General features: G+C 41.9%; 1 protein-coding gene across 1 annotated transcript in view; it reads right to left on the bottom strand.

Annotated features, from left to right (window-relative positions):
• Positions 1-12500, bottom strand: part of ctnnd2a (catenin (cadherin-associated protein), delta 2a) — a 232506-nt gene that overhangs the window by 9290 nt on the left and 210716 nt on the right. Inside the window, exons 20-21 of the mRNA XM_068709723.1 lie at positions 11821-12070; positions 9447-9531 (exon numbers count right to left, since the gene is read on the bottom strand). Coding sequence (XP_068565824.1) covers positions 9447-9531; positions 11821-12070 — 335 coding nt within the window. The remainder of the gene's footprint in view (positions 1-9446; positions 9532-11820; positions 12071-12500) is intronic.

The raw sequence follows: 12500 nt of genomic DNA, 5'->3' as shown, positions 1-12500 counted from the left end.
CAAGCACCCACACAAGCACATACAAATGTCCGCACAGCACAAATCAACACACTGAGCATAGTCAAGATCCCACTGTCCTTGTAGAAAAAATGAATAGAACTAAAAACTCCACAAGCATAATTACTGGCAAACCAATCAGTATTAGTTTAGCAGTGATTGGAGCAAAGCCCTTTTCATAAAAATGGATTATGAAAGTCAACAATCACAGAGCTGGAACCAAATTCAATTTAGCATTAAGATAATTGGGTACCTCGGAAAGCAAAGCACAAGCATGTGATAAAAGCTAACGCGGACATGTTCCATCATAGGTTTACTGCCTGAGGGCCTTGGCTCAGGAGTGGGAAAAACTGGTTGGACTGCGAGGAGAGCTGGAGCACTTCGGTACAGTTAGACTGGAGAGGAGGAGACGGAGGGGAGGAGAACGAGACGACTGAGAGATGGAGGAGATGAGGCAGAGAGAGGGGGAGGAGGGACAGACAGGGTAGAAGCTGAGGGAAACAAAAGATGACAGGAAGTAATGAGAGCAAGGAGGAGGAGGAGGGAGAGTAATGACGGGAGAGTAAAGATAGCAAGAGGAGAGACGTAACGAGAAGGAGAGGCACAGATGGAGAGACAGTCAGCCAGGGACAGAGAGAGAGAAGTAGGCTGGACTGAGCACAGTCCCATTTCCTACCCTGACTCCTATTTCCTGGCACAGCACTGAGGACTAATAGAAAGCTGGATCCTCTGACACACAGTGGTTCAAAGGTAGCTCACTTCTAGTCTCCGCCATGCCTCCCTCCCTCCATTCCCCCTCGTCTATTTATCCACCACTCCTTCAGTCTTCTCACTCACCTTGTTTTACATCCCCCCCTGCATGCATCTTGCATAGTGTGCAGTCTGCTGTCTATAGATGTGACTCACAAATGGTCCACAGGGGTCCTTAAGCACTCCCCCCCCCCCCCCCCCCCCCCCCCCCCCCCACCGAGCAAGATGAGGACTACATTAAATTTTACAATAATTGAATTTGCAAGAATGGTCATAACCAGAGAAGAACGCATAGAAGAGAATATAGAAAAATATACGGCTCACAGCCATATCTTTCACACTTATCTCTCCACATATATAATTAACTTTACACCTCAATCTTAATATCGTAAGTAGCTTTAATATTGGAAACATCATTATATACCACATCATCTGACAGTACGATATTCTTCATCAGCTTGTTCCAGCTCTTCATTGATTTTATGATGTTTGATGTATAATGGGTTCAACATATATCAACATCCACATTTTATATGTGATTCAAATGGAGGACTCAATCAGTCAGAGCAGGTCCAATGAAAAAGGTCATTACTTTTAAACGGGGGTTGGCACAGAAGATCAGCGTAGAATAAAGCAGAGGCGTCCAAAAATCCCTAGGCTAAGGCAGTCCAATAACACAAAAACACAAAAACCAGAATCAATTCACCACCAGGAACACATGAGAGAAGGCTGGCACGCAAGACACTGAAGTCTAGAGAAACAAAAAAACAGGTGGGGAAAAAAGAAGAAAGGCAGAAAGTAAAAAAAGACAAGACACATGTGGAGAGTGACAAGCTACAAACGAAACCTCTAGGACCGTGACGCCGACTAGTTTCTTTTGCATGATATTACACCATATTCAAGATGCAATGCGTGTTCAGTGTAAGTGTGCACTGTTGAACATGACATTGTCAGCTAACAATATGTCCCCACCCCTATATCATGATCCACATCAGCTCCATCACCTGCTCTCTCTGACTGTCACCTATTTGCCTTGTCTTAACGTTTTTTCCTTCTCTTTCCACCCACCTCCTCTTCCTCTATCACACTTATTAGTCTCTAACACTCCTTTCAGCCCCGACTGTAAAAATGAGAGGAAAAAAAAAAAAAAGGTTGCTAGGGAACCATTTTGCCTGTTGCTCTCACCATCACTGGATGGTTAGTTGAAGGTCGCGGGACTGCGAGGTAAAAAGCGATTACCGCCCCAACAAATGAGGTGCGTGTGTGTGTGTGTGTGTGTGTGTGTGTGTGTGTGTGTGTGTCTGGCAGCGCTCATGCCAGACAGCAATTATGGCAAACATTGTAAAAGGTTACCCGTGATGAGTGGTGGCTCCCCTCTGGGCCTCGTCCACCACTGAACACTGTCATTTTTTACAGTCCTTCAGTCCGTTTCTCTCTCTCACTCATTTCACACACATTTTCAGATTTACAGTAGCGAGTCATTCACTCACACACGATCCGTTTATCCTCACCGGAATAATGTGCCTCTGACCTTTGCATTCTATATTTTGGTCGCTTGTGGTTCTGCGGATTAGGGAATTGCCCTTCATTACACCGTTGCATTTGTTGTAAATGGCCAAGGATACTGTGAGACAGGCTATCTCTCCACACCCCATCTCCTCTGTCTCTGTCTCTTACTGTCTAATACAGGTGAACATCAGAGGGAAACCAGACTGAACACAGAAGCAGCTTCAGAGGCCCGAGGTTGGTTTGATGTCTACTGAAGTTTTTCAAACACTCATCTTCTTGTCGCTGACTTTTCCTGTTTACGCCGCGTGGCAGTGGAGAATGGAATCATTTTAGCCGCCTCATAGACGAAGAGCATCTCATCATTTCATTCTTGCAACACATCTGTGAAAGCGGCGTGTGTTTGAGCTATTGCCAGAAATGTTAAAATCTATGAGAATTAATAATAGGAAGCTGGGACTCAAATTGGATAACCACATTTTAATGTAAAACTAAACCAAATATTGGAAAGAATATATATAAAACCAAGCATTTATAAATACTTAAAAGTATTTGTTATAATTTACTTGGAGCACCTATTGAGTAATGTTGGTTTCGTTACAATCAGGTACAGTTTTACTAGCTTTATCAGTGACAAACTAGGTCGCTCTTTATTTGTAGATATTCATTTTATTTTACAGGAACATCCTGAGCATTTTGTGTGCAATGCACCTGCAAAAGACTAGGTTGTGCAATCAGCGACCTCACACACAGATGTCTCACTCACTCACATCACACATATGGAATTACACACCCCTGGAACATAGTGTAAATCTGTCACACATGTGACAGACACAGTATCTCTCTGACCCTGAACCCCATCTGTCATACGTGTGTGTATCTGTTGTTGTGATTTGTGAGGCGCAAGTGAGATGTATGTGCGTGATATGAGGATGATACGTGTGCCTGTGTGTGTGTGTGTGTGAGTGTGTGTCAGTGAGAGATAATTTATCAAGGAATGAAGCAAGGCAGCCCAAAAGAAATTACGCATTGAACAGGTTTATGACAAAGTGCAAATGTGTGTATATACAGTATGAAATTCAGTGTTTAGCTAGTGTGAGAGAGAGAGAGAGAGAGAGAGAGAGAGAGAGAGAGAGAGAGAGAGAGAGAGAGAGAGAGAGAGAGAGAGAGAGAGACAGAGAGAGAGAGAGCGAGAGCATATGTTTGTGTAAGTGAGACAGAATTTGGTCCTTCTGGTCCTATTAAGAATAGGTTTATTTACAAAGTGACCATGTTTCAAGTCCTTGTTTTCTCTAAAAAATCCCCCGTTGAACAGTAATGCACATTTGTCGTTTACCTAAAAGATGACCTGTGGCTTCCCTCCCAGGAACTGCAGATGAAACACTACACACACACACACACACACACACACACACACACACACACACACACACACACACACACACACACACACACACACACACACACACACACACACACTGAATGAGGACGCATCCTGTCAAATAATCCAAATAAACTTGGGTAAAAGTAGAGTTTTACTGCACCCGGGAGACTATTATAAATGATTTATCCTAAAGTCAGTGCTAGTGTTGCTACAAACAGATTTTGGCTTTGGTTTATTAATGACTGCTGCACCACTGATCTTTCAAGTCATCTCAGATGCTATTTTCATACCAAGTTACTGTTTATTTATGGGCCCTCAACTTTTCATTTGCGTGCGTTCAACAACTGCTGGGCAGCCCAGCCCCGTTCTGTGTAATTCTCTTTTCTTTCTCTCTCTCTCTCTCTCAGCCTAGACTGCTCCCATGGCACTGCTGTAGGAAGCGATTAACTCCTCTTACTGCAGTTCGACAAAAAACACATTTTCAAAGACACACACACACACACACACACACACACACACACACACACACACACACACACACACACACACACACATTTGCACAAACATGCATGTATGTTTCAAAATGCTCTCGTTACTTCATAACTTTAAAGCAAACCATTCTTTGCCAACACAGCTCAAACTGACTCACTATTGACCCAACACTTTTTGCCACTGTCCAAAACTACACACACAAACACACATGTGACTCAAGCATGCTCATTTTTTTAACTACAAACATTTCAAGAATTCACCTCACTTTCTTTCCTCACTTCTCTCTTTCTTTCTCCTCTTTCGCCGCTCTCTCTCTCTTTCTCCTCCTTTGCTTTGGCTCACAAACATTTTGCAGAGACATCCAACTCCACTCTCGTCTAAATTGTATGCTAATCCATGTTTGGATTGGAGACTAACAGGATTTTTGCTGCACCTAACACCCATGACCTAATACGCCATGCAGGGATACTAGCAGTAAAGTCACTTACTGCGCCCTCTGGACTTGGGTGATAAAGTCAAAGTGTGGATCCTCTAACGCAACAATTTCCACAGTTATAAAATTAGGCTGGATTGTCACTCAGCGGGCTGTGTTCACGCAATTTAAGAAGTAAATAGTCAGCAGGTATGGCGTCTATCAGCCTTTAAAAGTCATTTTTAGAGTGACCGTATATGGCATTATGCAGCAGCTTTGCTAACCAAACTGCTTAAAAAGTGTGTTCGAGAGTTTAAATTGTTTGTGCTGCATTTAATAAAAGTTGTTCTCGATTACAACAACATTTCAACTGCAGCAAGATCTTGATCATTCAAAGAGTATGGATACAACTGAGGATATTACAACAGGAATACAGATGATATCTTGTTTCAATTTAAAACATTTTTTTGCTGTTGTGGAGTGGAAAAGTCTTTCAATAATCTTTCTTTTTCCCCCCCTATTGAATTAATGTTTACATCATATCTGATGAAATGCGACAGATGCAAAACTAATTTTGTTGTTCTAAAATGTGCATCCATCAATCTTAAGCAAGTTGTTTCTTTCCTTTAATAACTCTCTTTATCAAAACATAGTCTGGCAAAAAACAAGGCCTCTTGAGGCAAAGAGGGGGTGGGGTAAAAAAAATAAACAAATGAAGCAACCTTTGTCGAACCCGGCTGCTGTGTAAAGCCAATGTCCTTCATGTCTGATCACTGGAGTGTTATGCCATCCAGTCGAGTGTAATGCTATCCAGTGGCAATGATTAGAGAAGTGTGAAGCAGATGAGGCTCCAAGGGGCCACATGGGGATACTGTTCAGTGTAATACTGGGGAGGAGAGGATGACGAATGAAGAGAGCGACACAGTCGTCAGGATGAGGCGAGGACACGCTGATGCTGGGGGGCGGCCTGTCCTGAAGTGACTGCTGCAACAGTCAGAAGTCTGGGACTTGGACAGGGAGCCCACTACAGGATGATCACGCAACAAAGTCACTGGGATAGAATCTGGGTAGAATGTTGTTTGCTTGACTTGATAAAAAGGTGGGAGTGTTGTTTTTTACTCATTTCTAATGCATCAAAACATTAAAAAGAAATATGTCTTCATATAAATTTTTTTCCCTCAGAACGACGGCTCACTCTTGTTGTTTCAGGTTTGACAACATCTTTGAAAACTGAAGTGCAGGTACTTGAAATTCATGTAGGAAATCCATCACTATATCATCTGAGGAAAATGACACAAGATGAAATGACTTTTTGAAGTGAATCATGTTGTAGTTCTCAAATAATCTCTGTGTTCTGCTGAATGTCCTCCAACACAGATTCTGCGTTAAAAGCTGAATATGGGACAATACCTCAACCATACTTCACCATAACACAATGAAATGCAACACTTCCACAAACTAGCGCTTCAGAAGATACTCGACTACAAACTGTTCATTAGAAGTGTCACAAAGGTGTCATTTGTCGCAGGGCTGTGGCATTGTATAGCATACACAAGTGTATACAGTAAACTATTGTTCACACAAACAACGCATCTCGGATAAATCAACAAATCAGCTTCATTCTTTCATTTTCTCCCCACACAGAGATGAAAAACACACATTCAAAGCCAAGGACGCCTCCCTGGAATGTGTTACTTAATATTTCTACATATCTCATTGAGACTCGTTGATTACGCCTCCAAAGTTTTAGTCCTCTGAATGGCGGATAACCTTGGTGGCAGATATTTTCTCGACAACACTCATTACTGACAAGTGAAAGGAACAGAACATCTGCCATTACTTTCAATCAAGTAGCAGGAGCGTCCGGGTATCTGTCATTTGAAAAGAAACAAAAGAGCCAGAGGAGGAGACAGTGGGTTTCAACAGTGTTTGTGTGCCTGTGTGTGAGAAGGAAAGAGAGAGATAAAAGAGTGTGTCAGAGTTGGAGCAGCACGCACACACACACACACACACACACACACACACACACACACACACACACACACACACACACACACATCATTCATCTACACTTTGTATGGTTTCCTCACTTCTTGCTCGTTTGCGCCGTTCTCCGTGAGCTCCAAGTTTGCTACTGCATTTCCGAGCTACAGTATCCCGGTAGCCAGCAGCATTAACATTGTTTTCGTCTTCATGTTGGGCTAAACAACCATTAGCATCGATGTTAGCTTGTGTGTGTGTGTGTGTGTGTGTGTGTGTGTGTGTGTGTGTGTGTGTTGAAAATAACAACCCAGTAGGCTACAGACTAACACAAAGTTATTGATCCGCCTGCCTCTGTAAACACTGTTGCTCAGGTGTGATATGGTGCCCGGCTGAACTCAATTATTTGTTTTTTTGGAGGTGGTTAGGACAGACCTCAGGACCAAAGCGTGCACTCGCACTCTAAGCATTTGTGAAGACACCTACGAAGTGGCATAAACCACACAGACTACATACAAATATGACACTGAGGTTGTTTAGAGGGAGATCTACTTTGGTCATCTAACTATAAAGCACCGCTCAGCCCATCTACTTCACACGTAGTGGGTGTATTGTTGGGGACCCCATGGAGTGCTAATTTTGTGCAATTTGGACACGCGACACGTTCAACATTAATACACTTTGAACAAACAAGCAGACAGCTCTCTGCGCAGCAGTGGAGGCGGAGCTTCAGGACTCTGCATACTCACACGTCATTCACAGTGGGCAAGACTCGTTTACTGCAGTTCACTTTTGCTGCTGGATAATGTATATAGCCTGCTAGTGCTAACGCTACATGGATGCTAGGTAACATTAACAAACTTTTTCTTCTTCCCCAGAGTCAACGAGCCCCAGTGGATAGGCTACACAGGAACAGCACCACTCGGCCATTGAAACTCAGTTTGTCTACGTTTTTGCCGTACTAATACATAACACTAATAACATTGCTGCAAGCAAAATAACTCTCCTGAGCCTGACCTCAGGGCCAAGTCCCTCGGCTGTGTTCGAATTATTAGGTGTGATTTCACCAGCAGACTGTTCACACCATGGGTTCACTGAGGTATGCAAAGCTATGGCCGGGCTGGAGCGGCTCTCACACCCATCAATTGCAGCAAATTTACAAAAGGCAGTAATTGGATAAACTGACAACATGCTGGGAATCTAAATGGTTACTCTCTCACATGAAAACATATACAACTTAGTAAAGTGACATATTAACAGCTTTCATTAACATTATTCAAAACTTTTTAATGGTAAAAAATATTAATACCACACAGTAAAAGTCCTGCCTTCAAATTTGTATTTCACGTGAAGAGTGAAAGAGAGGCGATATCAGCACGATGTATTTCATTTACTTAAAGGCTGTTCAAGGTGGAGCTTTTCATTTGTAATGCTAGTTAGCAAAAAAAAGAATAGCAATTCATCATATTTTAATTATTAAATATCGAGTGAGTTCAAGCAAATTCTTCTATGTAACCAGTCTCTCTGTCAGGTACACAGTTTGTACAGTATACAATTGAGTTGCATACTTTTTAAGTGCTTGATTTTGAGATACAATGAGTCAAAATAGCAACATAATACCTACAATTTTCCATATCTAAACATCATAATAAATATGTTGCTGATTTGGGGCCCTTATAGTTGAGGGCCTCCAGGCCCAGGTTGCCAACCTTCCCTAATGTTAAGGTTAGCAACCTGGTGTAAACCAGACTGTACCGTTAGCAGCTCTTTGTATGAATTGTGTAAATGCATCTCACAGTAATAAAAATTATTCATTGTCATTTGTCTCCCAGTTGTATATTTTGTGACCATCAAATCAATACCATACACTAGAAGAACTGCTGACTGATAGTGGTAGCTTGTGGCAAGCATTAGGAATGTCTGTCTAAGTTGTCGATTGCAGGATGGAATTAGCTTAGCAGTCCCTTAAGACAGCATTCTGGGACACAACAGCAAATCCTGACAAGTACTAATCCTGACCAGGAAACAAGACACAATTTATCCAGTGAGGTTTCAGTTGGGTATCCAAGAACATAGAGGTCGACCCAAAATCTTCAGCAAAATGCAGCTTACCATCCAGATGTGAATAAATGATAACTTAAACTGTGTATCAGTTTTTTAAATTGCTTCAATAAACACTTTCAGCAGAGAATCATCCTCAACATCTGCTTCGGTGAAAGTGAAATGCCCTCATCGTTGAATAGTTCATCCTCAGATAGTCCAAGGCCAATATGCCATATATAGCAATAACTTGTTTGAATTATAAAGACGCTCTGTGAAAAACCTCATATGAATAGCAAGAGTTACTTTTCTTGCTCCTTGACAACAAAGGTGTATCCAGACATAATATTCTTTTAACTCTTTTATAATTTATTCACATTACACATCAATGTCTCTATATCAAAGCCCTTTATCAGAGGATATTTGCAAAGCACTAATTAATTAACGGATGATGTCAATTTTATGGCAGCATTATGCTTCTAGCAAGATGTCTGATACGGTGAAGATGGATTTCATTGCACTCTTTGAGAATAATATTTTAGGTGTAAAATTAGTTAACCCACAACCCACTGTATTGTGATGAATCCATTATGAAAAAGTATGTATATCATTGCGTATGTGGACGTCACATTAGCTCAGGAACTGTAGGTCTCAATCCTTCGACTAGTAGCCATACATGATATTGGCAGGTAGAAGATTAATGGTAATGTTACTGTCTGTGTATGGCAATAGGTAGCGCGGTTAAAAGTCCTTTAAAATAGTGCCGGCTATGCAAAAATGATTTATTGTGCAATAACGCAGTAGAGAGTGACCGGAAATATAATAGGTAAACAGGACACAAAGAGTTTAAGATGAATTGAGTACATGGCTGGTAGAACATCCTACCTTCTTGTAGAGGGAGCGCAGGTCTCTGTACTGCCACATACTGCTGAGGACCTGAGAGGCTGCCTTTACCACCTTTGCTGAGTGTCTGGAGATAGTCAGAGAAGAGAGAGAGAGAGAGAGAGAGAGAGAGAGAGAGAGCGAGAGAGAGAGCGAGAGAGAGAGAGAGAGAGCGAGAGAGAGAGAGAGTTATTTCTCCTGGACCACATTCCTTTGGATAATGCTGCTATATGTTATTCTGCCCCCTGTCTTTACCAGCTGCACAAGATGTGTGCAGGCCAGTGGCACTTGTGATGGCTCTAGGAGTGAGAGGGCCATTGCTCATTTCGGCAGAGAATGATTTTCTATGCACAAAATCGGAGAGTTTCCAGATGAGTTTAAAATGACCCTCTCTGCCATGCTAATGGTCCAATCCCTGGCACTTAGCTGAAAAATGACTCTAGTAGGAGTCAGTTCAGAAGCCCTGCCCTTCTAACAGCTAAAGAGTGAAGCAGAAGGGATGCTCATTATCCATTTGTCCACCAAAATTAACAAAAGTTAAACAAAAGGAAAACAGCTTCACCCCGGGTTTTATTTTTTCCCAGTAAGAAGTACAGAGAATATTTTCGAAGATTGAAATACGGCATAATGGTATCAACAGGACGCTATTTTACCAGGCTGCTAGAAACTCAATACACTGGAATGTATCATAACATGCTAATCTCCACTGTTACATGAAAAAAATATTCAAACACTGAGACAAGTCAATGGTTTTGCAGCGCAAACAGATCTTAATAGTGACCTCACTACCTTAATCATCATCATCAAGTTGTGTAGTTTGTGTTTGTATGATGAGGATACGTCAATACACACTGACTGTTTCAAAGGCATAGGTCACACACCAATATCTATATTATTATTTTTTTTTATTCATTGTATTATTCAGCTCCTACTGTTTCAAATAAGTCGGTAAACAGTGGCTGTATATGGTGGTGCTATAATGGGCATTTTCACAATCTCAAAGTGTGTAATTATGTGAACGTAGCACAGCTGATAAGGAGTATTTATCCTCAGTCTACCTACCCTGGGAAAATGAAGATGTGTGGGCCATTAGCAGCCAACTACACTCACTGTGAAATTTCCACTTATGACGGTGTCTTCCAGCACCTCATCTCTCTCTCTGTAATGGTGCCCTTGAGCACCGTTCCCTAAATAGACTGAGACGTCTCTGCATAACAATAAATGAGCGGTTGACCTCTGTCTGATAACACTGTGGCGTCATTGCAACCCCTGACCTGGTAGTTGCCATAGCAGCTAGCCCGAACACCCTGCTTGGTGTCCCATGGTGACCGGCGTCATATTCCTGACGCGTCTTCCTTGTTGTGCAGACGGCTTTTGTGGATGAACGCTCACAGGGAAGGCAGGTGCCGTCACGATAGATAGATGTGTGGCCCCATAAAAGCACTGGTAACCACTGATAGTACGGGGTGAGCTGAATGATTTACGGGTACAGCAGCACAAAACAACAATCACAATGTGTGGAATTTACATTAGGATTTACAGTAAGCTACCACAGTTATTTAGGGCTGGTTGTCCTTGAGCACGGGGAAAAGCCACTGCAAGTCATTAGAGAGCTTTCTCATTTTGTTATGTTGAAAACAGAACATCACACAAACTAATGTGGATGTACAATGTGGCATTAAGTTCACATTTTCCTCTTTGCATTTGCTTCTGCATCAGACACCAATACTTCTGCTGTGAAGGTTACAGTGATTGTTCTTCACCTTTCCTGAGCACAAAATGATCCCTGCTGAAATCTGGAAGACCGGTAAGGACATATAATCATTATGATCTAAAAAGCAGCACAGGTATATCTGTTCTGTGGTTATAAATATATCTGACATACTTTTCCATAAACTGTTATAATATATCATTATCCTCAGATTTTAATAGCATCCTTTGAGGGTTTTTGCTGAACCCAATTTGAGACTCCTGCAAATGCATTTCAAGTGGTTGTTAAGTAGTAGGGATGGACTCTGTGTTGCTACTGTGGCTCGGTGGCATGCCAGTAACACTGTGTTGCAGGTTTTATTTCTCACTGGGACAAACCATAAAGAATGTAGCCACTCATTGTACTGTAAGGTATGTTGGGTAAAGTAATCTACCAAAACATGTTGTATTAATGGTAGAGAAACTGTCCGAGATATTTCTGCTCACTTCAGTTTTTTTCATTCGATGTAATGATGCAGACATACAATCCATTGTGTCTTCAGTGGTGAAAAATGTCTTGAAAAATGTTTTTCTCGAAACTTTTAAATCGCACAAATCTGACATTGTGTTGGTATGGATAAAGATAACCCAATGTTGTGTTATGGCCTCAAAACGTTGGTCTACTCACTTGTCTCCTTTGCTGCGAGCAATGCCGATGAGTTTTTCGATGCCACCAGCATCACGCAGGGCTTTGGCGTTCTCCATGTTCTTGGTAATGACTTCGTGCAGTGCGCAGCAGATGGCAGTAACCGTATCGTCTGACATGGCCTTGCTGGGAGGGCCTGTGGTCCCGGAGGTCCCACTGCTGGTGGCGTTATTGTTGCTGCTGCTACTGCAGCCTGGTAACCGATGGATCAAATCTCTCATGGCATATTTACCTGGGACAAAAAAAACATCGGTCAAACGTTATTCTCTGCACATCCTCCCGTACTGTGTATCGCCATTTTTTGTGAACAGTAGAAGAGACACATATACTGTAGGGGCGACTGGACTGAGTTTCTTTTGAAAAACCATGCGTAGGGGCGAGTGTTAATATTTTCGATGATATTTCATATATCAATGCAAATGGATTGTTTTTGACAAGTATTTACGTTGAGTGTGGTTATGGATGACAAATTCATAGTGTACAAATTCATACAACTACCTCAACAGCATACTTGACAGATACTTCAAAGCCTCTACGACATGTAAAGTAAAATTGTTCTTTTACTATTTTTTTTAAGTTTAAAGAGTGAGTTTGGATACCTCCACAAATCTTTCGTTTGAGGGGGCACACTGAAATCCACTGACGCACACACACTATGCAGA

Source organism: Cebidichthys violaceus, unplaced genomic scaffold (assembly GCF_023349555.1).
Source record: "Cebidichthys violaceus isolate CVI_PGR_0920_01 unplaced genomic scaffold, fCebVio1.0.p SCAF_15, whole genome shotgun sequence".
Classification (NCBI taxonomy): domain Eukaryota; kingdom Metazoa; phylum Chordata; class Actinopteri; order Perciformes; family Stichaeidae; genus Cebidichthys; species Cebidichthys violaceus.
This window is presented reverse-complemented; position numbering and strand designations above follow the sequence as displayed.